Source organism: Pan troglodytes, chromosome 2 (genome assembly GCF_028858775.2).
Source record: "Pan troglodytes isolate AG18354 chromosome 2, NHGRI_mPanTro3-v2.0_pri, whole genome shotgun sequence".
NCBI classification, from domain to species: domain Eukaryota; kingdom Metazoa; phylum Chordata; class Mammalia; order Primates; family Hominidae; genus Pan; species Pan troglodytes.
This window is the reverse complement of record NC_086015.1, coordinates 44,168,085-44,194,554: the sequence shown is the minus strand read 5'-3', so window position 1 is coordinate 44,194,554 and position 26,470 is coordinate 44,168,085. Positions and strand designations below refer to the sequence as shown.

Genomic DNA, 26,470 nt, shown 5'->3' with positions numbered 1-26,470 from the left:
AATACTAGGTATTAATATAAAAATAATCTCTTTTGGTAAATCTTTAGAATGACAGTTAAAAATATTTAATGTTTTCTGATTCTTTGCACTGTCGTAACAATGGATTTTGTTTCTGTAGTTGTTGGTTAAATCTTTTCCCTTTTAGAGTAGAAATAATAGTACAATCTTTAAAAGCTTATTACTAGGATGGCTATGCTGCTGTTAATCTTTTTTGTTGTTTTCATTATTCAGGAAAGGGGTCTAAATCTGATACGACATGGGATGAGAATACTGTTAATGCTTTCTTCATGTGAAGACAAATATGCCTGGCCTCCTGACACAGTGTGTGTATGCAGGAAATAGGAAGAGAGGAGTAGACCTGTGCAGGGGTTGCGGGAAGTTTTAGTCTGACATTCATGTAGACCAGGAGGCCCCCTGAGCACAGGGGCTTCATGGCCCTCGGCCATCACCCACAGTGATGGTTCCAAGTAACTTACAGTCTTCTGATGTGAGACTTTAGGAAAATGACTCCGTTCATTTGAGCCCCTTCATTTTGAGGGATTACGTGACTCAACAGCTTTATAAAGGACCACATTCCATACATGTTGAAGAGTCTCTAAAGAGGCAAGCTGACTTGCCCCATGTAGAGGCAGGACATTCTAGGGGGAGGAAGCAGGAAGAGCAGAGGTGCAAGCAAACATCAATGCCTTCCTCAGGATGTCCCTCAGGCAGGGATAGACAACTGCCCACCAAAGACTCTTTCATGGCCCAGCCGTGTTACTGGTATGCATCTGCCCAGCCAGGATGCCATTTCTCCGGGCCTGCATTGAGGTGGGGCCACGTGACCAGTTCCTGTCCACAGGTTGGGAGTGAAAGTGGCGTGAGCTCTCCGTGCTGAGATAGTTAAGAAGCAGGTACCTGCCTTTTCCATGCTGCCTTCCTCCATCTGCTGTCTGAATATGGATAAGCCCATAAAAGACTCAGAGGCCCTGGAGGATGATAGAGCCACAAGGTGGGAACCTTGTACTTTGGCCTCTGAAGGCTTCCCACAGGCCAGGGGTACTTGTACTGCACTGTTGTGTGATGAAAAAGAAAATGATTGTATTAAGCCGCTTAGATATTCGGTTTACTTGTTATAGTGCCATATGCTACCCTAACTAATTTATCCAGTTTCAGAAAGGACATCCTTAAAACCAGACCTAAGGACCCCAATTTGCTGGGACCCAAATCCCTTTGAAAGTTGAAATGCCATGAGAGGTTGGTTTAATGCTCCTGGCCCACATAAGACACATTCTCCTAGTCCACATAGAACAGGCAGCTGAAGTGGGGTGTGCAGTGGAGTGATGTGAACACACTTGTCCAGGAGCCCCCAATCTGTCCCACAGGTCTCAGCACAGAGCATAGAATATGATGACACCCTAAGAGCCTTCACTCTGCCAGAGCAGCTAGGAAAACTGCCTGGGTGGAGAACATGACCACATTATATATTGTGTGTTGTGCTGGAGGCCTCATGACTTGGTAGCCCAGAGGGATACACACCAGTTCAGACTTATGGGAAGAAGAGCAGAGTGGCCATGCAATAGCCAAGATGTCTCCAAACCACACTTTTGAAACCCACAGACCAACTAGATACTGCTTAAAACAGTTACTTGTTTCATCCAGCCTGTCCACACTCTTCCAGCTGGGCAGAGCAGACTCTGCTCTCGGGTGTTGGCCTTGGTCCCTTGGCTGCCTCGATGCAGCCTCCACTGGAGGGGTCTTCAGGGCTTCTTCTCCAGTGATTGAGAAGGCAGACTGGGACCTCTGTGGAAAGGAAAGAGGGGAAGGGGTGAGCTCATAAGGTACAGTGCCTGGGAGGTGTGCCTTCACCTTTTGGGGGCAGACATTGTCCAGCATGGAGAAAACATGTTTAATGGTAATGGCTCTTTTCACGTGAGCCTTAAAAGCTGCAAATCAGTATATAATGCCAGGTAAATGTTTATTCCCTTGCAAGTCAGCCAGGCCTAGTAGAAAGAATGAGATGTAGTGTAATTTTATGGGGCCAGCTCTCATACGGCTCTTTCTTATCCACCACTCTTGCGGCCAATATTTCTCAGGGCCAACTGTGTGTGATGAGTTGCTCTCGGGCATGCAAAGTGGAAAGCATCTTCTCCTCAAAGACCTCCAAACCTGAAGAGATCCCAGAGCAAGGTATGATCCATCCACAGCACAGGACTATTACAACATATTCCCATGTAGCTCCTAAATTAAAGGAAGGAAAACAAACTCTAACCTAAGGATAAGTGGCAGAAATGGAAATTCAAGTGACTGACAGGAACAAATTTGAATTGCATTATAGATATATAATGCATTATATATATATGTTGTATTGTGAAGCTCAAATGTTGTATAGAGAATTTTATCAAATAGAAAGAGACTAAAGTTTTTCTTTGCCATTTAATGAAGGAATTATATTTTACTGGTTGTTTATTTTGCTGTTTTTACATTGGTAATCTTAAGAAGGAAAGGGTATATTCACAAAGCCACTGAAAGCATCTATGATTACAGTATTAAACAAAGTACTGATCCAAAACTCAGACCCCCTTTGCAGTGGGCTTCCACCTGCTGGTTGATGTCAGCACCAGCAGCCCCTACTCCCTTCTGTCCCAGTGCAAAGTGTGCTCATTTCCTCACCTTTCTCTCTCCCACAGGTACCTAGCCTAGGAGACAAAGGCAAGCTCTTTCAGAGAAGAGCTGTGGGCAGGGCCATGGGGTGCTTTGGAGCTGGACCCAGGAGTCAGCCGTGCCTGGGCTCTGTGACCACCTCGGCTACACTACCTTGGCCAAGTGACTTAATTCCTTGAGAGTCGTGGAAACTTAATCTTGCCCTGCACTCACAGTAAACTGTATGATAATGGTAACTTTAAAAAAAAAGGTATGAGAGAATAACAAAGAAAGAAAGACAGCAAAAATGAGCACATGATACTTGGGTGACAACACTGAGCTTTAAGATTAGAGGTTGGAAGAGGAAGATGCACTCAATGGCCTTGCCTCCTAAGGACTCTGGACCAGTCTGAGGAAAGACATAGAGATAGATGAGGATCAAAACCCAGCATCCCCATTATCGCAGGCCAGGCTAGGGCCCAGGACCCCTCACATACAGGGCGTCTGGTTCACTCTGTTGGAGAGTGGTAATGCAGGCCAGTTCAGATTCAGAGTCGTAGGAAACCTCTACTTTCCCCACGAAACCTTGGGGTGATCTAGGAGAAAGGTGGGCTTACAGAACAAATATGGAACCCCCTAAGCTGTGAACCAAGTGTTACAACCTGCTCCCATCCCTTCAAATATAGAAGAGAGAGCATGATGGGCCTCCAGACCTGCCTTTCAATGCAATGGTCGTAGGTTAACGCAACCCAGAGGTGATGAGCTCTCCCTGTCTTATCGGTTCCTCAAGACACTGTGCGTCGATAAGGTTCAGTTCAAGCAGGCCATGGCCTGTGGGAAATCTACCAATTGCCCCCTTCCCCAACTGGGCTGGTGGTCATGGGCTTCTTCTGTACTTACGTTTTACTGCACTCTTGCAAACATCTCTCTTCTGGCCTGGGGCCCCCACTAGACTGTGGAGCAACTGAGGGTAATGTTCTTTTAGCAGTGACATCTGTAGCCCCTGGCACAGTAACTGGTACAGAATTGGAAATCAATGAATGTTTGCTATCGAGTGAATGGTTACAAAATGAGTTTTTCAAAGTGCCTAATTTTTTTTCCAATTTCTTACACAAAATTATGGAGTAAGAGAAAGAAATAAAAAGGATCCCACTGTCATCTACACTTATATCCTGGAGAGCAAGGTTTTACTTGGAGGAGAGCCAAGCTAACACACATGTAAAGTGGCTTTTGGCTGAGTGTCATCTCCTTCATTCTGAGGGCACAGCAAGCACTGACCCTGTCTCGAGTGTCCAGAGCAGTTTGGATGATGCAGCTTGACAGCACCCAAGGTTTTCACAGGGCTAGGTATTCAGAGCCATTCTGCGATTTTGCTAAATATCTGACAGAAAATGAGCAGCTTTCAGAGAGGATAGAGATTGAGGATGGTGGTCAACTGGCAAGTGAAGTTATTAAAAATGAAGGAAAACATCATCCTATGGCAAACCTCCATGTATCAAGAGGGACACGCCCTTGGCCCTGGTGTACCTTGGGATTGGCTAGGTTGCTCCTCCTGTGTGATCACACAGCTCTGTCCACACTGTTATAGTTGTGCACTGACTTGCTGTGTCTTCCACACACAATGAACTCCATGAGGGCAGGGATGGCCTTTTGTTTGTGATCCTTGGTTGCATGTTTGTGACTGAATTTATAGGCTGTAAGACACAGTGCTGGCCCTTATGAAGCTGACAGCCTAGTTGCCAGATGCAGTATTATTGCAGCCTCACAGAAGCCATTTACTGTATCTGGCCTTTAAAAAAAATCTACAAGCTTCTCACTGTAAATCACTGAATACAAGTTTAAAAAGGGGAAACTATACTTAATATTTCATTTTCGCAGTGGCTCAGACTTGTGTGTATATGTGGTGGCTGGGGTCCTTTTTTATGGGACAGAAATTCTCCCCCATTCTCTGCAAAAGCCAAGACTAACAAATGAAAAGTCCCTTTCTGGTCCCAATAGCAGAGAGTAGGGAATGCCAGGCTATAAAAATAGTCTATTTCAGGCAAATCATTGTTCCACACTAGAAAAAAGCTACACCCTGACAACCACAAAAGGCCCAGCAGAGCTGTCTCCAACAGGTCCTAGGACACTGGTGGCCTACAGTCTCCAGCCAGGGTGGAAAAAGACAGTTCTGAGACCCAGGTGTGGTTCTGCCACAAATTCAGTACAAGCAACACACGCCCAGCAGAGGGCACCACAACAATGCTTTTACTCACCAGCTAGTTCAGCCAGAGAGGAGTAATTTATTTGTTTATTATACTGGCTTATAACCCTGGCTGAGCCCTCTGTGCCCACTTTTCTTTCCTACGCACAGACTCCGTTTGTCTTACTTATTCTAGGGTACACAGAAGACGCAGGGCTGGTGACTGGAAGAGCTGGTCTGAGTTAGAGTGTTTGAACATCTATGCAAGGGGGCTGCAGGGGGAGTCCATGGATCCAGGAATGTTAGCACATCAGCAATCCCTTGCATTGATGAACTTGAGAATTTGGGCCTTCAGATAGGCCCTTCCTCTTTACTCCTTGGGCATTAACTTATGGGTGATACATTAGGTAGTGGGTAAATGCCAGCTCCTCCTCTTGCTATGTGGGATCTTGGAAAAACTTAAACTGTTCTAAGCCTCAGTTTCCTCATGTTAAGGGATCAGTATCATGCATAGCTCAGAGAAAGCACTCAATAAATATTAGCCAAATAAGAGCATTTATTAAGTATTACCACTGAGCCGGTGTAACTGTTCTCTCACTCAACTTGATTGAGTGCACATGAGTAAACAGAGTCAGGATTGAATAACTTGCCCAAAGCATATGGATGGCCAAGGGTAAGGCAAGGGTTGAGCTCGGGTCTGACTGATTCCAATTCGATGCTCCTCCATGCTCTCTTGGTGTGTGCCTGACAGCCTTTGCTGCAAGCCTGGCAACAATGCACTCCTGGTTAATGTGCCCCAGCCCAGCAGGACTTGCCATGTGAACCAACTGGTCCCAAAGCTTTGGGCAAAATACCCAGTGTGATCATCAGTTACTTTTGTTACAGCATTCTTTGCAGTAGCTGCATCTCCTGTGTGGGCAGCAGCAATGTGTTCTACTTATATCCCTTGGAACCATAGATTGTTGCTATGATTGCTATGATTATCATCATCACCAACAGGACAGGCTCCCTGTGGCACCAACCGCAGCTTTAAAACAGTCTTTGCTCTCAAAGAGCCCACAATAAAAAACAGGGAGAGAATGTTTTTAGTATCAAAGATTTGAGGGCAAATCAAGAAGAGTGGTCATATGTATACATAACTGAGACACAGCTTTGCTTTGTGTTTTTAGGGTCAGATGTAAGTATTAAATTCAATCCTATAATTATAACAATGACAAAAAGTACTTTAATTCTATACTATGGCCATTCAAAAGAGAGAAGGAACGTGAGGAAGGAAACAACAGAGACAAAGGGAAAAGGCTGAGAAAATAGGAAGGGACAAAAGACAGGAGAACAGAGAAAGCCAGACAGAGATTCATCTTAGTCACTGGGCACACAGTAAGTGTCTGGTCCCTGGTGTCATCATCATTATTACCAATAAGATCACGATATTATTAGAGAGGCCTTTTTATATGCATGCACCCAAAGAGGCATGAAATGAGTTATAACACCCACACTGGTGCCTTCTAGGATATTGCGTCTTAAGGCTTTGAAAGCCAGGTCGCACTGACCCCCATACTGGCAGAGAGCGCACAATGAGGGAGGAAATTAAAAATGGAGCATTCGCACTGAACCTTCTTTCAAGAGAATAGATGAGAAATCCCATCTGGATGGGGATGAATTAAGTTTGGGTTTTGCAGTCAAGCCTAAGCAGTGGTGCTGATGGGGATTGGGGATTCTGCATGGTTATTTCTTAAGCCAAAGGTGTCTGGGTCATTGGAGAACTGAAAAAGGGGAGGCCCTATCAGGAGGCCACAGGTTTAGGGCCCTCCACAGCCTGTAGGTCAGGATTCTGTCTCAGGATATAATGATACCATCCTTAAGCCTGGCATCCTGTCAGCATTACCCAGGAGCTTCTGTTCATATGGAAGCCCTGGCTCCACTCCAGACCCCTTGCATCAAGACCCTTAAAGCAGGGCTTGGGCAGGTGATGCAGATGAGTGTCCAGGGTGAGAACAGCTTGAGGAAAGGTGGGAGAGCTATGTTCTCTGAAGTACCCAAGAACCGAAACTCGGCCCATTGGTTCGTGTCCAGGTTCTGGCCAGCGTCCATGTGTCTTTCTGACTTTTTTTTTTTTTTTTTAGACAGGGTCTTGCTCTGTTGCCCAGGCTAGAGTGCAGTGGTGCAATCATAGCTCACTGCAGCCTTGACCTCCTGGGCTCAAAGGATCCTCCCACCTCATTTTCCCCAGGCATGCACCACCATGCCCAGCTAATTTTCTTTTCTTTTCTTTTCTTTTTTTTGAGATGGAGTTTCGCTCTTGTTGCCCAGGCTGCAGTGCAATGGTGTGATCTCGGCTCATTGCAACCTCTGCCTCCTGGGTTCAAGCAATTCTCCTGCCTCGGCCTCCCTAGTAGCTGGGATTACAGGTGCCCACCACCACACCCAGCTAATTTTTTGTATTTTTAGTAGAGACAGGGTTTCACTATGTTGGTCAGGCTGGTCTTGAACTCCCGATCTCAGGTGATCCACCCACCTTGGCCTCCCAAAGTGCTGCGATTACAGGCGTGAGCACCTGGGAACCTGGGTGCCCAGCCCACCCAACTAATTTTTATTTTTATTTTTTGTAGAGATGGGGCCTCACTGTATTGCCTAGGCTGGTCTCGAATTTCTAGCCTCAAATGATCCTCCCACCTCAGCCTCCCAAAGTGCTAGGATTACAGGCATGAGCCACCATACCTGGCCTTGTATTTCTGCTTTTATGCTGTTTGTTCATCTCTTCTTCTTTATCTAAATCCCTAGACCAGTGCTGTGCAAATACAACTTGATGGATGATGGAAATGTTCTACATCTGCACCATCCAACATAGTCACCACTAGGCACTGGTGCTACTGAGCACTTGAAATGTGGCCAGTGTGACCAAAGAACTAGATTTTTAGTTTTATTTAATTTAAATTAAAATAGTCACTTGTAGCTTACGGCCACCATACTGAACAGTGCAGCCTCAGATCCTCTCAGCTGAAAGGGACCTTGGAGATCACTGAGCTACTGATCTCATTTTATAGAGGAAGAAGCTTGACCAACAGTTTTGGAGCAGGAAAGAGATACTCAAATTCTGGCCCCACTTATTACTACCTTCATCTATGAAACTGGTCTAATAATATGTCCTTATGTTGTGGCCAGGAGTAAAAGAAATCACATGTGATGTACAAACATAATGCATGGTCCTCAAGCAATGGTTGTTCCTCACATTCTTTGCCTCAGCAGCAGCTGCACATCCCCAGGGGGCATTACTAGCATTGTATTCCATATGAATGGGAGTTCCCAGAGGTGTGCCATACAGTGGCTTTGGCCAGGGTCAGTCCCTTTTGGGTCTTAACTCTTGGACCTGAAATTAACTCTTGGACTTAAGTCCTAGACCAGTGGTCTGAAATTTGGGTTCACTCTCCTGGCACAGGCTTTTTCATCACTGGGCATTAGGGCCAGGTAAAGGAGTGGCTTAGCCTACATGAATGTGCCCAGCCACGCTGTATACAGCATTTGAGAAAGCTGACCCTGTCTACCATATGTGTCACCCCTGGGGGGCACCAGGCTGGCCCTGCTATGGTGCTGGTGAGAGGGTTCCTGCCCAAGGGAAGTCAGGCCAGTGCCATCGGGGGGCAAGACATGGGGAACCACACCCAATGGGAGTCTGAGAATGGGAAAGGAGGGCAGCAGGACGTAGACAAGGACAAAAGGAGAGAGGGAGGAAGAGAAGTGGGAATAAGTTCAGGGGAGGGTCCAGGTCATTTCCTGTCATTGCTGTTGGGGTATCTGTGGCTCATCTTCCTGAGTTGGCCAGCGTGGGCTCTGTGGGTCACCTTAGCTTGTCCTGTTACATGTAGATGGCTGAAGCCCAATGGGGACAGATGAGTATCTGTTTCACCACTTCAAGCATTGGTGGTGTTCAGGCTAGGACTTAGTATAGGCCTTTCTAAACAATCCAACGAATCAAGACTCAATGCATTCTTATCACCACATTTGGGACAGTGGAAGCTCTCCATCCCAATAACATTTATCTTTTATTTTTATTTTTATTTTATTTTATCATTTTTGAGACAGAGACTTGCTCTGCCACCCAGGCTGGAATGCAGTGGCGCAATCTCCACCTCCCAGGTTCATGCCATTCTCCTGCCTCAGCCTCCAGTAGCTGGGACTACAGGCACCCACCACCATGGCTGGCTAATTTTTTGTGTTTTTAATAGAGATGGGGTTTCACCATGTTAGCCAGGATGGTCTCGATCTCCTGACCACGTGATCCATTTGCCTTGACCTCCCAAAGCACTGGGATTACAGGCGTGAGCCACCACACCCGGCCTCCAATAACATTTTTTAAAAGCTCTAATCACAGTGCTTGTCTTTTAACCAAGTCAGGAGCTAAAAATGGTTATCTATGAGGGTATGAATCCCAGTGTTTTTGCTAGGACCTTAATTAGTACACTCTTCCTCCTCCACAGGTATCCCGGAAGCCTGAAGGGAAAGGTTCAAGTCCAGGCTTCCATTAAAACCCCACTAATAGACTTGTTCTGCCATCAATCAGCCACAGACCTGTACTGCAAGATGCCTACTACACACCCAGTGCTGAGCTGTGGAAAATCCAGAACACACGTGACCACAGACAATCATGAAGGCACTGATAATAGCAGCCTCTCAAAGGGAAAATTGTGTCCGGGACCCGCTGGGTACATAACAGATTTCTCTTTATTCTCAGATTCAGGCTTCTTTGCTTGGGGCAGCTCCCCAGGAGTATAAGTATGAATGCGGGGGAAGATAGAGCATATACCTCTTCCTTCCTGATATTGTTGACAAAAGTATGCTGTTTACATATTGAAAATCATGGGATGGTGTGAACTCACAGGGAGAGGACAGGAGGGAGCCTCCTTGATCAAATGTCTAAGATAAAAATGAAGATTGCAGTAACAAAGAGCCAGCTGATAACCTTGTTCCTCCTGTAAGGTGCCTGCACCCCTGCCAGGCATATGATCTGGGTGGTTACACTGTTAAGCCAGGAGAGGTGCTCACCCAAGGGTATGTGTCAGTATCCTTGATGGTGCTTTCCCAAACTACAGCCACACGGTTCTCTCCCAACTCCTTCCCTAAAAGGTAGATTCAAGCCGGGGGAAGGTGGACATATCTTGTGAAGTGTTGAATATGGAAATTCAAAACATATGTTACATTCAGGGAGGGGCTTCCATTAGGCCCTATTTTTATATAAAAATCTAGTAATAAATAATATTCCTCTATTTGCTTCAAAGAAACAAAGAAATGCTTAAGTTCTCTTTACATTGATGTCAAAGCATAGCCATGAGTTATGCTGTGCAGGAGGCAGGTGTTTGGCAAGACAGATTTTTTTCTGACAAAACAAATAAAATCCTGAGAGGTATTTGTTTTAGTAAACCAAAGGGAAATCCTGTGAGACTCTGGCTTGTGCCTCTAAATGTCTTCCTCAGTGAAAACAGCCCGTGGTCATGCCTGTGTCCTGGGTGGACTGAGTTCGTTCCAGTGAGCTGATGAGCCAGGCGGGAGATTCCCCTTGGGAAGGGTCATGGTTGTTTATTTGAAGCTGCTTTCAGCCAGTACTTGGCCGAGGAGTGTGGATGAATGAAACGCCTCTGTTGTCCTGCTGCTGAAACGGGAACACTATTGGCTGTCATCACTGTTGTGCCCACTGTTTTGGCTTATGATACAAGAGCCCACTGTCCTACATCTCTAATGATACACAGAGCATCTCTGGTCTCTAGGAGGTGGGAGGGACACTACTTCCAGCTTTAACCATATGCATGACAAGGAGATCCAGTGACCATCTGGTGGGGAAGCAGGCATTCCATCTCTGGAGCTTCCCAAGGAAACAGGAGACAATGGAGTGCAGGAAATGCTCAGAACCAGGAAACCTGCAACCACTTAGTTCCAGTGGCTTGGGGTAGCTAGGATTCCGTTTATTCCTTTGTAAAATGGGGATAATGCAGGGTGCTCTCATGTGGAGCTAAGGAAACAATATGTGAAAGCCCGTTGCATATAAAATTTATATAAAGAAAAGGTATTGGTCCTGTGTTATTACTATAGATACCTGACCATCACTCCATTACTAACATTACTATTTAAGCGTTTTGTGATGACCCCCTTCCCATACCTCTCTGTTCACGGGATTTACATGAGAATTTTAGTTACTGTGCAGAACTGCAGTCACCTGATGCCAACAGGAAAAATCAGAAAAGGTCTGTTTCTGGGGGGTGAGGTCTCTTTAGTGCAAGGGAAAATGAGACAGGGTCAGAGAAAGAGCTTTCAGCTTCTGATAAAGGAAGAATGAGACAGCCCCAAGATGCAGTGAGTGGATGGAAATGTTCTAGTGGGTGAGTTGATATCTTAGAAGAGAAGCAAGCTGATGCCATCTGGCTGTGTGGGGGAAGGAAGGGGAGAGGGCACTGGTGAGGACCCACAGTGGGGTTGGGCTGGTGGCAGCAGGTGGTCTGGGAATTGGAGCAGGCAGATAAGTGATATGCCAACAGCTCTGCTCTCTGGGCCCGGAGCCTTGCTGACCAAAACACAGTGAAGTACAGCTCATAACTCACAGGGGATACCTTGAAGATACAGTCACCCTTATTTTGAAACGTGGAAATAAGGTAATAATAGAGCAATAGCTATGTCCACGTCACATTTAGTCACCTGCCACTGTTGCCACTGTGCCCCTTACCCAATTTTCTAGCCACATAACCACTATTCTATTTCTTGAACATGCCAAGTTCCTTCCTGCTTAGAGCCTCCATGCATGCCATTCCCCCTGTAGCAGTGCTCTTCCTCTTACTGCTCCCAGACCTCTCATCTTTCAAGTCTTGGTTTCAGGTCATCTCCTAAAAATGGTTTTCCCTGACAGCTCCCTAACCAAGTGTCTACCTGTCCCCAGCACTCCCTCCCCTCTATCCCCTTGATGCCAATTACTGAAATATATACCCCTGTGTTTTTGTTGTTGTTATTTACTTGTTTATGGCATGTTTCACCATTAGATGGTGGAGTCTGCTGTATCTGCAGAGACCACTGTCTCTGTAGCACTAATATGGTCTGGCTGTGTCCCCACCCAAACCTCGTCTTGAATTGTAGCTTCCATAATTCCCACGTTGTGGGAGGGACCTGGTGGAAGGTAATTGAATCATGGGGGCAGGTCTTTCCCATATGAGATCTGATGGTTTTATAAGGGGGAGTTCCCCTGCACACGCTCTCTTGCCTGCCACTACTTAAGATGTGACTTTGCTCCTCCTTCACTTTCCACCATGATTGTGTGGCCTCCCCAGCCATGTGGAACCGTGAGTCAAACCTCTTTACTTTATAAATTACCCTCTATTGGGTATGTCTTTATTAGCAGCATGAGAACAAACTAATACAAGCACCTAGCACAGTGCCTTGCACATAGTGGAAGCTCAATAAAGACTGTGTTGGCCGCACAAGGAATCCTTGGAGCCATCTTTTAGGGCAGGTCTTATTATTTCCATTTTACAGACACGAAACTAAACAGTTGTTCAAGGTCTCATATCTAGTCAAGGGCAAGTCCAGAATCCTACCCCAGGAGTGGCAGAGACAGAGCCCAAGCTCTCTGTTCTTGCCTCTGACTCATTGACTCATGGTTGAGTCTGGGGTGCTGTGGGAATTTCTACTTTCTGGATCTCCCCAAGACTTGACACTTTGAATTTGCAGAAAATACTTCAGAAAGACCCCAAATGCAAGGTGATGTCATGCCTGCAGCCTGAGCCCAGGAACTGCAGCTCTGATTTTGTGACCAGTCTGAGTGACAGGCTATTTGAAGGGCTTTTGCTCCCCTGCTCCATCCAGTAGGATCCTTTTCCACTCTCTGCTGGAAAGGCCCCTTGTCTGAATTCCAAATCCATTTCTATTCTCAATCTTTCAACTCAGCACCCAATTATGAACTGTCTCCTATTACCTCTTTTTTACCAGCCTTACCCGTGTCCCCTCCTGCCTTGCTAACCAGATTATAAAGCTCTGGAGGGTGGGCATGGTGTCTTCTACTTGTTTGGTTCTCCTTGGTGCTGAGCATATGCATGACAGCAGCAGTAAAACAAGCTGACAGCATGTTGACAAGGAAAGGTTCTGCTGATAAATCAACGAAGTTTCATCTCTGATAAAGCCATAAAGATACTCCTTGTAACTGTTGTGCATCTGGCAGTTGGCGAGGACAAAGGAGTTTATGTAGGTGACCTATGCTGATCCCTTGTGGACTGCAAGTCGACCATGTGCTACTTTGCACACCCTTGTTTTAATCTGCTCATGCAGGGATGAATGCCACTAGACCCCTAGTGGGGATGGGGTAAGCCCCTGGCCTTGCCTTTCCCAAGCCTGACTTTCCAGTTTTGAAGTGCACCTGTGTGCTGCCCTGTCCCAGACTGTGAGCACCTATATCTAGCAGAACCAGAGCCCTACTGGCCAGTCCCTCAGTTTCTTGCAGAACCTGCCCCACCCAGCTCCTTCCCCAGCACTTTGCATATCCTCAACTGGGCTTACTCAAACCAGTAACAAAGGATGTGACAGGCTCAGCAACTCTACTGCAGACAGGAACAGCACCAAACCCTTGGTTGTGGAAAGACCACTGAGCTCTGTGACTCAAGGTGACAGACAGAAAGGTTGGCTCCACACTGTGACTTCCTGTGTCCAGATGTGACCATTTTGGTGGTTGAAACAGCAGTGGTAATTTTCTCGCTGTCACTTTTCAGTTTCAGTAAAGCAAGCAATCTAGGTTATAAGAGTACACATGGTCCTTATAAAGCTATTTTCCCCCACTGGACTCAGTACAATTCTTTTCAGAATGAAAAAAAAAAATGCAGCCTATCAGCATTTGTATTTTTCCTAAATTGGTCTCTGTGTAAAATCTATCTCTATAATTATCAATAGACCATTTGTGTTTTTCTCTCCTCTCTTACCCTTCCTGGCCCCCGACTCACACTCACTTTCTCTTTCAATTTCGCTCCCCATCCTTTTGAAATTTTTACCCTGGCCAGTGGCCACCTGATTCAACTACAGAGGGTTAAATGTGTGCCCCAGACCTGCACGTGTGGAGGGTAGACCAGCACTGCTTGGGGACTCACCCAGAGGGCAGCGGGAGCACGGTAGCCTCCAGGGGATGCTGAGGTCCCCTCATCTGCCACCTTTGTGCTGCAACTCTGGGGATGTGGCCATCCTGGCTCTTCTTCCACTTGCTGCTCACTTTTGCTCTTCTGTTTTCGTATAATCTGGGGAGGGGAGGACAAAAAAGGGGCAAGTTATTGGAGAGGCCTCCTGATGCTATGTGGAGTAACTGGGACCATCTTTGGAATTTTTTTCAGCCACTTATAAGCTTAATTTCAACAGAACACCAGGCTGTTTCAGATCTGCGCTATGAGAAACCAGCACAATTATAGCCTTGAGCATTCTAAGCATTTTACAGTTTACAAATAATCCTTTTATGATGTTAACAGCTTCTCTATTTATTAAGTGCCTAGCATGTGTCAGACCTCATGTTAGGTATTGTGTAGGCTTTACCTCACTTAATTCTGGAAGGTACATATTCTAATTCTTTCCATTTTATAGATGAGAAAACAGGCTCAGAGAGACTAAGTTATTGGATAAGGCTACACAGCTCATAAATGGTGGAGCTGGATCTCAAACCCAGAGCCTCTGGTTGTAAGTCCTGAATTTAGGAAGCATCTGGAAGCCCTATCAAGGGTGTAGACACCAAGAGTCACCAGAATGGCTCCAAATCCAGCTCGTTTGCACAGTCATTTGGATTTAGTGAGTCCATCCGTACCAAGGTCTCTGGGCTTTCAACTTCCTACAGGCAGGAAGCAGTCAAGAAATGTGCTAAGCCACCAAGATGGGCATATTCTCCAATGTTCCTTTAGGCCAGACAGGAGGATGAAAAGGAAGGCTGAGAGCCCAGAGAACAATCAACTGAGGTGCCATCTCCCATGGCAGGGTGGGGACCCAGCCATGTTGCCCAGCAGGATTTCAGAATTGCTGAGGACCAGTGACCGCCGGTGCCTCCCATTCTTCCCCTCTGCAGGTGGGTAGGGCCAGTGCTGCCTCCCTGTCCCTCTTCCAACATTGCATGTTGGGTATATGGGGGGAGATCATTTGTTTGCTTAGTTTACAGATCTCCAGCTAAAAGGGAGCTAAAATTGGATCAAATGTACTTGGAACTGTGATTGGATGAGACATTTGGGGGTCTTTGGGTGTGGTGAGTCTACTTGGCATACGGAAGGGATGTGAATTATCGTGACCAAAAGGGAAGACTGAAGTTTTTCAACACTTCCTGCATACGGCACTTTGTAGTGTGACTCTGCAGACCCTCCCAGTATAGGGAGAATCTACGTCCCAGCCCTTGGCTTTGGGCTCGATGTGTGACTTGCTCTGGCCAATGAGATGAGAGGAGGGAGTCAGTAACCATAAGCTAGGGCTAAGCCTTGGCCTTAACAAGTACTGTGTGCTTCCTCTTGCTGGCTTGTGCTCCTGTCATGGCCACAGGCAGCTGATGTGCCCTCAGTTGGGCCCCAGAGTGAACATGCTGCAGCTGACTTTGTCCCAACCCACAGCTTGAAGTGCAGCTACTGCAGATATGTGAGCAATAAATAAATTGTGGTATAACAAAACATATATACAGATAGTCCTTGATTTAAGATTTTTGGACTTTACGATGGTGGGAAAGCGGTGTGTATTCAGTGCAGCATTCCATAAATTATATGAGCTAATAAACACTGTTATAAAATAGGCTTTGAGTTCGATGATTCTGCCCAGTTATAGGCTAATGCAAGTTCTGAGTACATTTACGATAGGCTAGGCTAAGCTATGATATATTAAGAGTAGGTTAGGTGTATTGAATGCATTTTGACTTATGATACTTTCAACTTAGGATGCGGTTACTATCTGGACTTAACCCCATCCACTGTAAGTTCAGGAGCATCTGTATTTGGTCTTTGTCCCCAGTTCCTGGCACAGTTTCAAAAACCTTTGCAATTATTTGAGTGATAGGAGTGTCTGTTACACTAACAAGGTGATTCAAGGTGAGGTCCTTAGATAACTTCAGGATGGGGGCAGGTTGCCAGAAAAACCAACTACAGTACATGATTAGAGGGCTGGGAGCAGAAAGACTAGAGAGTGCATTCAATCAGGTAATCAATCATTTAATCAATCGTGCCTACATACTGAAACCTGGCTAAAAACTCTGATACAACAAGGCACAGAAACCTTCCTTGTTGGTGCATACATCGATGTGTTGGGGGAGTGATGTTCACAGAGAGAGCATGGAAGCTCTGTACACCCTGTCCCCAGACCCTGCTGCTCTATGTATCTCTTCATCTGGCCGTTCATCTGTACCCTTTATATTAAACTGGTAATGGTAAGTAAAGCACTTTCCTGAGTTCTGTGAGTTCTAGCAAATAATTGAATTGAGGGTCCAGGGTCATGGAAACTCCCAAATTTGCAGCAGGCTAGGGAGAAGTGTGGTGGCTTTGGGATACCTGAAACTTGTGGCTGGTGTCTGAAGTAGGGGCAGTCTTGTGGGACTGGGCCCTTAACTTGTGGGGTCTGCACTAACTCCAGGAAGAAGTTAGTATCAGAATGGAATTTCACTTCTCAGTTGGTGTTGGAGAATTGGCTGTGGAAGACAGAAAGATCCTTGTCAAAAGCCACAGAGTTTTGGGGTGTTTGGTTTCTCAGAAGTAATTGACAGGTACACCATGCAAGGGACAGCGTAGGGCATGGAGCTAGCAGCAGTGACTGCAAAGCAAGCAAGCAGTGCGATGCATTCCCTCTGCATGGGTCCCCAGGGCACAAAAGTCTAAAGTGAGAAGGCACAGAAGATACAGTGCCAGAGACACTCCCCATGTTTCACCTGCTACTTGCCAGAGTCCCTGCACCAGGCCCAGCCAGGAAACTGCAGCCATCCCACTGCCAGGACCCACCTACCTTCTGCAGGATTGTCGTGGCCAGTTCCTCAGTTAGCTCCTCCTTGTGGTCCCGCAGGTAACTGGCCTCATTTTGCTTGTCCTGCGGAGGGAAGAGAATGGCTGTGTGCTGTGGGTGGATTTGGGGTGACTTGGCAGTCACTTTGCCGGGAGAGTCCTGACCACAAAAGCAGAGAGAGGGCCTTGCTCTAGTCAGAGCTGCTGGGACATTGATTTCCTGACAACCTGCACTTTCTCCTGGCAGCCAGGACCCCAACCCACACCTCCCCCCACAGAGAGGAGCAGGAGGGGCCCTACCAGGCTGTCCCCATATGCCTCTGCTTTGGAAATTGCTTCCTCAATGGCCTCTTCAGCCACCCGTAGGGCCACAGCCAAGGTGTCCATCACACTATGTCCTAGACAGGAAACAGAACAAAGAGCATTTCTAAAAGGGAATGATGAGTAAAACGATTGTTCAAGCTCTTCTGCTTAAATTCTTCAGGGGCTCTAGGATAAGTTCTAAGCTGTTTACCATGGCACACAAAGCCCTCGCCCTTCCCACCTGCCTCACACTGCCTCCCATGCATCATTCACATCCCGTGCCCCAGTTGCAACAAATTGTTTGATTCTTTCATGCCTGCAATCTCATTCCTCCTCCCTCCTAGACTCTTGCTCCATAACTGAGCTGGTTCCCACGGACCCCAAGGCTTGGCCCAAAAATTCCTCCTCTAACAAATCTTCTCAGATCCCTTCAGCCCCGCCCTTGGCTGGAGGTCTGTCCCAGGTTCTGGGCTTGCTTTCGTCATCCAGAAAGGCTCCATACCCCCGGCCCCTTCCCACAGGTCATTTTCACAGAGCAAGAATTGATCATATTCATTGTTGTATCCTAACATGAAGCACTGGTCTAAGCACACAGAATGGCTTAAAGGTGACTGAACAAAAGGGCTTCATATAAGGAAATAATGGTTCTTTATCTACTTTCTCAGATAAAGATTATGCTTTATTTTGTTCATATAATGTATATTGTGATGATGGGGAAAATGTTATTAAATGTACTAAGGACAATGGGCTGTGCATATGACTTAATGCAAATATAAACTCTATGGTATAATTTTTTGGACTATCAACCAGTATTAACAACACTGGCCAACCTCAGAGCTCAGCCACATGGCAGGCACCAAGCCCAGAGTTTCACATGATCACAGTTAATTCTGACAAAAATCCAGTGGTAAGTAGGTGCCATATAGGTACTATTTTACAGATGGTAAATTTGAAGCACAGAGTGGCTAAATAACTCACCCAAGGTACACAGCAAGACAATAAGAAGGCAAAGATTTGAATCCAGTTGGATTCCAATTCCTCTGAATTTGAATTTGGATTCCATTCCAAATTCCTTCTAATCCAAAGCCCTTGATTTTAACCACAAAACTGAGATGAATACAAGCTAACATGATTTAAAAATATAGTGCTACCATACTTTTAGTGAACTTTTTTTTTTTAAAGATATGGCAACAAATGAGAGAAAATAAAGGACTTCCCCAGGTGACAAAGTTCTTTTTGGAGCTAAGTGCTGGGAAAAGTTCTGTTTCCCTTGAGATCCTAGATTTTAGCTTCTTACTTGTGAGAATTTCTATCATCCTTCTCTTAGTTTTCCCCAGAAGTCCAAGTCACATCATGTGCAGGAATGTAGGTCAGCAAGGGCTAGGTACCTGGGTCTCCTTGTCCCCAATTTCAACCTCCTGTTTCCATTTATAATCTCCTACTCATATATTATTTAACACATGCAAATCTCCTGTAAGCTGTTGAAAATTCTTTGTGGAATGAGACAGGGTGTGAATATATCAATTCATTAATTACTCAATTAAAAAATAATTCAAGCTTCTTAGACTCTTAAGGACAAAAATGTAGACAGAAAGTATCATTTGGCAAACATAATAAAGTCTCTGAACAATCCACTTAAGGTCAAAGTGATCTAGCTAGCTGATGAGTATGTCACAAGCCAGCTATGACAGTCATGATAGAGCCACATAGGGGCAACCCAGCCCAGCACACCACCAGGTGGCACAGTCTTTCCAATGTTTTGATAACTAGAGCCTATGCGATATAAGTTGTCATCACACTAAGAGCTCCCTGGTGGTAGACACTGTATCTCCCCTCTCTCTTCTTCAAGATAGCCACCAATGTATTTTTCACAGAAAAGATCTACAAATTTTTGTTGAATCAAACAAATGTTTACTGAGTACCGTTGGTGTGCTAGGCTCTGTGATGGCCCCAGTGATAACCCGATGGACAAGCTGAGTCCATGCTCTCATGTACCTTCCAAGATATTGGGTGATTAGACACATAAGTAACCCCTAAGAGATATGCATAACTATCCGTGTGATAGAGATATCTGTGTGGACCCCTGGAAGGTAGGCACCTGGAGCTGTAACTAGGAAGGCTTTGGATGCTATGATTATAATTCTTGGATGAAAGTGATGTGGAACACTGGGTAAAAAGTGAAGGTTCAGGTCAGTGTTTCAGAGAGAAAGGTTGGCAAGGGTAGGAGGGAAGATTAAGAAGGCAAGGTGGCCAAAGTTCAGAAGACCAGCTAGATGGTGGGATGGTCAATGTGTCAACGTGGCTAGGCTATACTACCCAGTTATTTAATCAAACACTAGTCCAGGTGTTGCCGTGAAGGTATTCTTTAGATGTGGTTAACATCTACAGTCAGTTGACTTCATGTAAGGGTTGCCCTCCACAATGTGGGTGTGTCTCATTCAATCCACTGAAAGGCCTTAAGAGCAAAAACTGAAGTTTCCTAGAGGAGAAATTCAGCCTGAAGGCTGAAGCACCAACTCTTGCCTGAGTTTTCAACCTGCTGGCCTACCCTGTATGTTGGGGCTTGCCAGTCCCCTGAAAGGAATATATGTATGTGCATGTACATACATATATATTTAGTGTATTGGAGAACCTTGCTGATACAGATGGCCACTGAAATTAACACTAATCTGGAGAGTTTTGAGCAGAGAGGTATGCAGGATATGGGCTGTGGAATGGAAAGAAAAGTGTAAGATTGAAAACAGAGCTGACAGGTACTTGGGTAGCTGTGGGGAAATGAGGAGAGGGACTGAAGGAAACATATCTCTCACTGGTGGACCTCAGTGGCTAAAGAGCTTGACTAGGACAAGTTGGGGTTAAGAACCCTATAGGATCTTCAGGTGCTAATGGCCAAGCATTAGAAATCTGAGTGTAGAACTCTGGGATGAGATCAAGGCTGGGCATTTCCGGCTCAGCAGCAAATGGAGGTGCACTTGAGGTCATACAATGGTGTGTGGTAACCTATGGAGAAGCTGCAGGTAGTAAGGATAATACAGGACAGAATTTTCATGAGAAGTCATCTGTATTAGGGTTCTTCAGAGAAACAGAACCAATAGGATATATATAGATATAAAATAGGAGATCTATTATGGGAATTGGCTCATGTGATTAAGGAGGCCGAGAAGTTCCATGATATACTGTGTGCAAGCTGGAGACCCATAAGAGCAGTGGTATAATTCGGTCCAAATGTGAAGGGCTGTGGAATAGGGGAGCTGCTGGTTTAAGTCCTGAGTCTGAAGGCCCAAGAATCAGAAGCTCTGATGTCTGAGGGCAGGTGAAGATGGATGTCCCAGCTCCAGAAGAGGGAGAGTGAATTCACCCTTCCTCTGCCTTTTTGTTCTATCTGGGCTTTCAATGGATTGGATGACACCTACTCATACTGATGAGGGCGGATCTTCTTTTCTCAGTCTATGATTCAAATGCTGTTCTCTTCCAGAAATACCTTCACAGACAAACCCAGAAATAAGGTTTTACCAGATATCTGGGCATCCCTCAGCCCAAGTCAAGTTGACACATAAAATTAACTATCACAGCCCCCAAAGAGAGAATAGAGAGTACAGATAAGCTGTGGAGGTCACAGGAGGAAGGCAATTGAGGGGGCACTGATTATCAATGTCCAGTACTTTAGACAAAGAATTGAAATGATAAAATTTTATTTGAAATTAGAAGTTTGTTTTGCTTTTAACCACTGCTCTAAGGGGACAATTATATTGGTATAAAAAAGTAAAAGTTAATCAGTAAATGACACATTCTTTAAAGGAATATTTTAATATGAGATGCACAAGTGAGTGGATTGATTGATATGTTCCAACTCCAGAAGAATATTTACTAGTTGACTGTAAAGTATCCATGGTTGGGTAACGAATGCTGTTCTCTTGGCCACATTTTGGATATACTCACCTATTTTGATGATGGATTCATACAATTGGCAATAATAAGTGACCCAGGGAGACTCACACACAGTAGTAGATAGTTGCATCTGGGGTAACAATGCACCTGGGGGACCCTGGCAGTACCTGTACCTGTAGGTGTTTCTATTACTCCAACTTCCCAGTAGCTGTAAACTCTTAAGCAACTTTACCTTCTGACTGCCTATAAAATGTTGAATCACTGCCAGAAATGCTTCCTTCATTCTCCAGGTTTGACTCAAAAAGGCTTCCTCCTGGCAGGGTAGGGGTGGGAGAAGAGAATGAATATGATTATCAAAGGTCTTCAGTGAACCCTGATGCACCGTGTCACTGAATTGGCAGACCACTATTACACACTTGGGTTGTTAGCCTTGCAAATAGGTTTAGGGACTCATGAGGTCCCACAATAATGCTAACAGTTTTGACCCATTGCTTTTTTCTTCTCACACTGATTCCTGGTGCAGCATTGCTGCCAACCCCAACCTTCTTCCCAAACCTTCTTTGCAGGCAATATGGAGTCAAAGACAGAACAAAAGACTAAAGTCTGAGAGATGTAAGGTCAATTGCTGGACCTGCAAATTACTAGTTGTGTGGCTTGGCATGGCTGCATCTAGAATTTATTCATCCAGCAAATAGTCTATGAGCACCAGTAGGTGCCTGGCTTTGGCCTAGGTATTAGGGGTACACTGATGAGCAAAGCTAAACCTGCCCCCACCCCACCCTGACAAGCATGAGACTCTCATGTGGGAAATTCATTAATCAAATACTTATATAAATATATATATATATATAAAATTATAGATAGGTTAAGTGCTTTGATGGGATGGTTCACAGCACAGTGAAAGTGTTCAGCAGGGAAGGTGGACCTAAGCAGTGAAGAATCAGCCAAGAGGTGTAGGGAGTGGGAGAACACACAAGGCACAGGAAGCAGCTTGCACAGAGACCAGTCCTGGGAGAAAAGGTGTATCTGAAGGCCTAAATGAGAGGCAGCGTGGCAGGGCTGCAGAGAGGAAAAGCAGCTCTGGTGAGGTGACCTGGGGACACAGGCCATGCAGTTCATGGTGACCACATCAGTGTTTGGATCTTTATCCCAACAGCCATGTGAAGCCCTTAAAGGTTTCACAGAGATGACCTGGTAAGATCTGTGCCTCTAAAAGTGCACTGTGGCTACTGTGTAGAGAATAGCTTGGAAGGGGGAGGTGAGTGTAGAGTGAGGAAGGGCAGGCAATGGAAGCCCTGAATGCAGCTCACTTTTTAAAGTTGACCTGCGGTGGGAAAGAGGATGGCAGGACAATGAGTGGAGGAAAATGCAGTCGAGGAGGGGTTTAGAAAACAGGAGAGACTTGGGTGTGTTTATAAATCCCAGTAAAGACAGAGATTGAATAAGCAAGAAGTGACCTTGAGACTTTTCTGGAAGGTGAGAGGGATAAGATGCAAGACCAAGGGGAGGGGGAGGCAACAGAGAAGGGAGACAGTGCTCCCTCTGCAGCTGCACACCGGGGCAAGTCTCTGCCTGGCATGCCCTGTAGGCCATAGGAAGGAAGATTTGAGGTTGCCTGCTGAGAGGATGGGGAGGGTCGTGGGAAACATAAGGACAGGGGAGATGTGAAAAGGTCTTTGGAAGACTGACCTCACCAGAGGACAATCCCTGGTTTTGCATAACTTTAAATCATCTAGTACAACACCTCTCTTTCTGTTTCCTTTTAAATTTGGAGGTGGGAGCATTGGTGTCATTTAGTATGATGTCATGTTTTTTCAAGGGCAGAAAGGGACTGAATTGTTCTGGAAAGCATGGGCTAAGCAGCTAGATGACATGAAGCCACTATTTTTCATGAGTTGGCGGAAACTCTAATTTCATGTGGCTCAGCATTTTTAAAAGATCACATTTGTCCAACAAATCCCAAATGAAGCAATAGACCTTTTCAAGAATCATGTCAAAATTAGATATAGAGGGGAGGGAGGAGCCAAGATGGTCGAATAGGAACAGCTCCGGTCTACAGCTCCCAGCATGAGCGACGCAGAATATGGGTGATTCCTGCATTTCCATTTGAGGTACCAGGTTCATCTCACTAGGGAGTGCCAGACAGTGGGTGCAGGTCAGTGGGTGCGTGCACCGTGCACAAACTGAAGCAGGGCGAGGCATTGCCTCACTCCGGAAGTGCAAGGGGTCAGGGAGTTCCCTTTCCTAGTCAAAGAAAGGGGTGACAGACGGCACCTGGAAAATCGGGTCACTCCCACCCGAATACTGCGCTTTTCCGACAGGCTTAAAAAACGGCGCACTAGGAGATTATATCCCACACATGGCTCGGAAGGTCCTACGCCCACGGAGTCTCACTGATTGCTAGCACAGCAGTCTGAGATCAAACTGCAAGGCGGCAGGGAGGCTGGGTGAGGGGCGCCCGCCATTGCCCAGGCTTACTTAGATAAACAAAGCAGCCAGGAAGCTCGAACTGGGTGGAGCCCACCACAGCTCAAGGAGGCCTGCCTGCCTCTGTAGGCTCCACCTCTGGGGGCAGGGCACAGACAAACAAAAAGACAGCAGTAACCTCTGCAGACTTAAATGTCCCTGTCTGACAGCTTTGAAGAGAGCAGTGGTACTCCCAGCACGCAGCTGGAGATCTGAAAATGGGCAGACTGCCTCCTCAAGTGCGTCCCTGACCCCTGATCCCCGAGCAGCCTAACTGGGAGGCACCCCCCAGCAGGGGCAGACTGACACCTCACACGGCTGGGTACTCCAACAGACCTGCAGCTGAGGGTCCTGTCTGTTAGAAGGAAAACTAACAAACAGAAAGGACATCCACACCAAAAACCCATCTGTACATCACCATCATCAAAGACCAAAAGTAGATAAAACCACAAAGATGGGGAAAAAACAGAGCAGAAAAACTGGAAACTCTAAAAAGCAGAGCGCCCCTCCTCCTCCAAAGGAATGCAGTTCCTCACCAGCAACGGAACAAAGCTGGATGGAGAACGACTTTGACGAGCTGAGAGAAGAAGGCTTCAGAAGATCAGATTACTCCGAGCTATGGGAGGACATTCAAACCAAAGGCAAAGAAGTTGAAAACTTTGAAAAAAATTTAGAAGAATGTATAACTAGAATAACCAACACAGAGAAGTGCTTAAAGGAGCTGGTGGAGCTGAAAACCAAGGCTCGAGAACTACGTGAAGAATGCAGAAGCCTCAGGAGCCGATGCGATCAACTGGAAGAAAGGGTATCAGTGATGGAAGATGAAATGAATGAAATGAAGTGAGAAGGGAAGTTTAGAGAAAAAAGAATGAAAAGAAATGAGCAAAGCCTCCAAGAAATATGGGACTATGTGAAAAGACCAAATCTACGTCTGATTGGTGTACCTGAAAATGATGGGGAGAATGGAACCAAGTTGGAAAACACTCTGCAGGATATTATTCAGGAGAACTTCCCCAATCTAGAAAGGCAGGCCAAGATTCAGATTCAGGAAATACAGAGAACGCCACAAAGATACTCCTCGAGAAGAGCAACTCCAAGACACATAATTGTCAGATTCACCAAAGTTGAAATGAAGGAAAAAATGTTAAGGGCAGCCAGAGAGAAAGGTTGGGTTACCCTCAAAGGGAAGCCCATCAGACTAACAGTGGATCTCTCGGCAGAAACTCTACAAGCCAGAAGAGAGTGGGGGCCAATATTCAACATTCTTAAAGAAAAGAATTTTCAACCCAGAATTTCATATCCAGCCAAACTAAGCTTCATAAGTGAAGGAGAAATAAAATACTTTACAGACAAGCAAATGCTGAGAGATTTTGTCACCACCAGGCCTGCCCTAAAAGAGCTCCTGAAGGAAGCACTAAACATGGAAACGAACAACCGATACCAGCCATTGCAAAATCATGCCAAAATGTAAAGACCATCGAGACTAGGAAGAAACTGCATCAACTAATGAGCAAAATAACCAGCTAACATCATAATGACAGGATCAAATTCACATATAACAATATTAACTTTAAATGTAATGGGCTAAATGCTCCAACTAAAAGACACAGACTGGCAAATTGGATAAAGAGTCAAGACCCATCACTGTGCTGTATTCAGGAAACTCATCTCACGTGCAGAGACACACATAGGCTCAAAATAAAGGGATGGAGGAAGATCTACCAAGCAAATGGAAAACAAAATAAGGCAGGGGTTGCAATGCTAGTCTCTGATAAAACAGACTTTAAACCAACAAAGATCAAAAGAGACAAAGACGGCCATTACATAAATGTAAAGGGATCAATTTAACAAGAAGAGCTAAGTATCCTAAATATATATGCACCCAATACAGGAGCACCCAGATTCATAAAGCAAGTCCTGAGTGACCTACAAAGAGACTTAGACTCCCAAACAATAATAATGGGAGACTTTAACACCCCACTGTCAACATTAGACAGATCAACGAGACAGAAAGTCAACAAGGATACCCAGGAATTGAACTCAGCTCTGCACCAAGCACACCTAAAGGACATCTACAGAATTCTCCACCCCAAATCAAAAGAATATACATTTTTTTCAGCACCACACCACACCTATTCCAAAACTGACCACATACTTGGAAGTAAAGCTCTCCTCAGCAAATGTAAAAGAACAGAAATTATAACAAACTCTCTCTCAGACCACAGTGCAATCAAACTAGAACTCAGGATTAAGAATCTCACTCAAAACCGCTCAACTACATGGAAACTGAACAACCTGCTCCTGAATGACTACTGGGTACATAACGAAATGAAGGCAGAAATAAAGATGTTCTTTGAAACCAACGAGAACAAAGACATGACATACCAGAATCTCTGGGATGCATTCAAAGCAGTGTGTAGAGGGAAATTTATAGCACTAAATGCCCACAAGAGAAAGCAGGAAAGATCCAAAATTGACACCCTAACATCACAATTAAAAGAACTAGAAAAGCAAGAGCAAACACATTCAAAAGCTAGCAGAAGGCAAGAAATAACTAAAATCAGAGCAGAACTGAAGGAAATAGAGACACAAAAAACCCTTCAAAAAATTAATGAATCCAGGAGCTCGTTTTTTGAAAGGATCAACAAAACTGATAAACCGCTAGCAAGACTAATAAAGAAAAAAAGAGAGAAGAATCAAATAGACACAATAAAAAAAGATAAAGGGGATATCACCACCGATCCCACAGAAATACAAACTACCATCAGAGAATACTACAAACACCTCTATGCAAATAAACTAGAAAATCTAGAAGAAATGGATAAATTCCTCGACACATACACTCTCCCAAGATTAAACCAGGAAGAAGTTGAATCTCTGAATAGACCAATAACAGGATCTGAAATTGTGGCAATAATCAATAGCTTACCAACCAAAAAGAGTCCAGGACCAGATGGATTCACAGCCGAATTCTACCAGAGGTACAAGGAGGAGCTGGTACCATTCCTTCTGAAACTATCCCAATCAATAGAAAAAGAGGGAATCCTCCCTA

General features: G+C 45.3%; 1 protein-coding gene across 5 annotated transcripts in view; it reads right to left on the bottom strand.

Annotated features, from left to right (window-relative positions):
- Positions 1 to 26,470, bottom strand: part of MYRIP (myosin VIIA and Rab interacting protein) — a 447,019-nt gene that overhangs the window by 76,601 nt on the left and 343,948 nt on the right. For all 5 annotated transcript variants that reach the window (XM_054680553.2, XM_024355418.3, XM_054680555.2 and 2 more), the window contains 5 exons: positions 21,185 to 21,265; positions 17,062 to 17,159; positions 16,766 to 16,846; positions 13,912 to 14,055; positions 1,629 to 1,782 (listed from right to left, as the gene is read on the bottom strand). In XM_054680553.2, the coding sequence (XP_054536528.1) occupies positions 1,629 to 1,782; positions 13,912 to 14,055; positions 16,766 to 16,846; positions 17,062 to 17,159; positions 21,185 to 21,265 (558 nt within the window). The remainder of the gene's footprint in view (positions 1 to 1,628; positions 1,783 to 13,911; positions 14,056 to 16,765; positions 16,847 to 17,061; positions 17,160 to 21,184; positions 21,266 to 26,470) is intronic.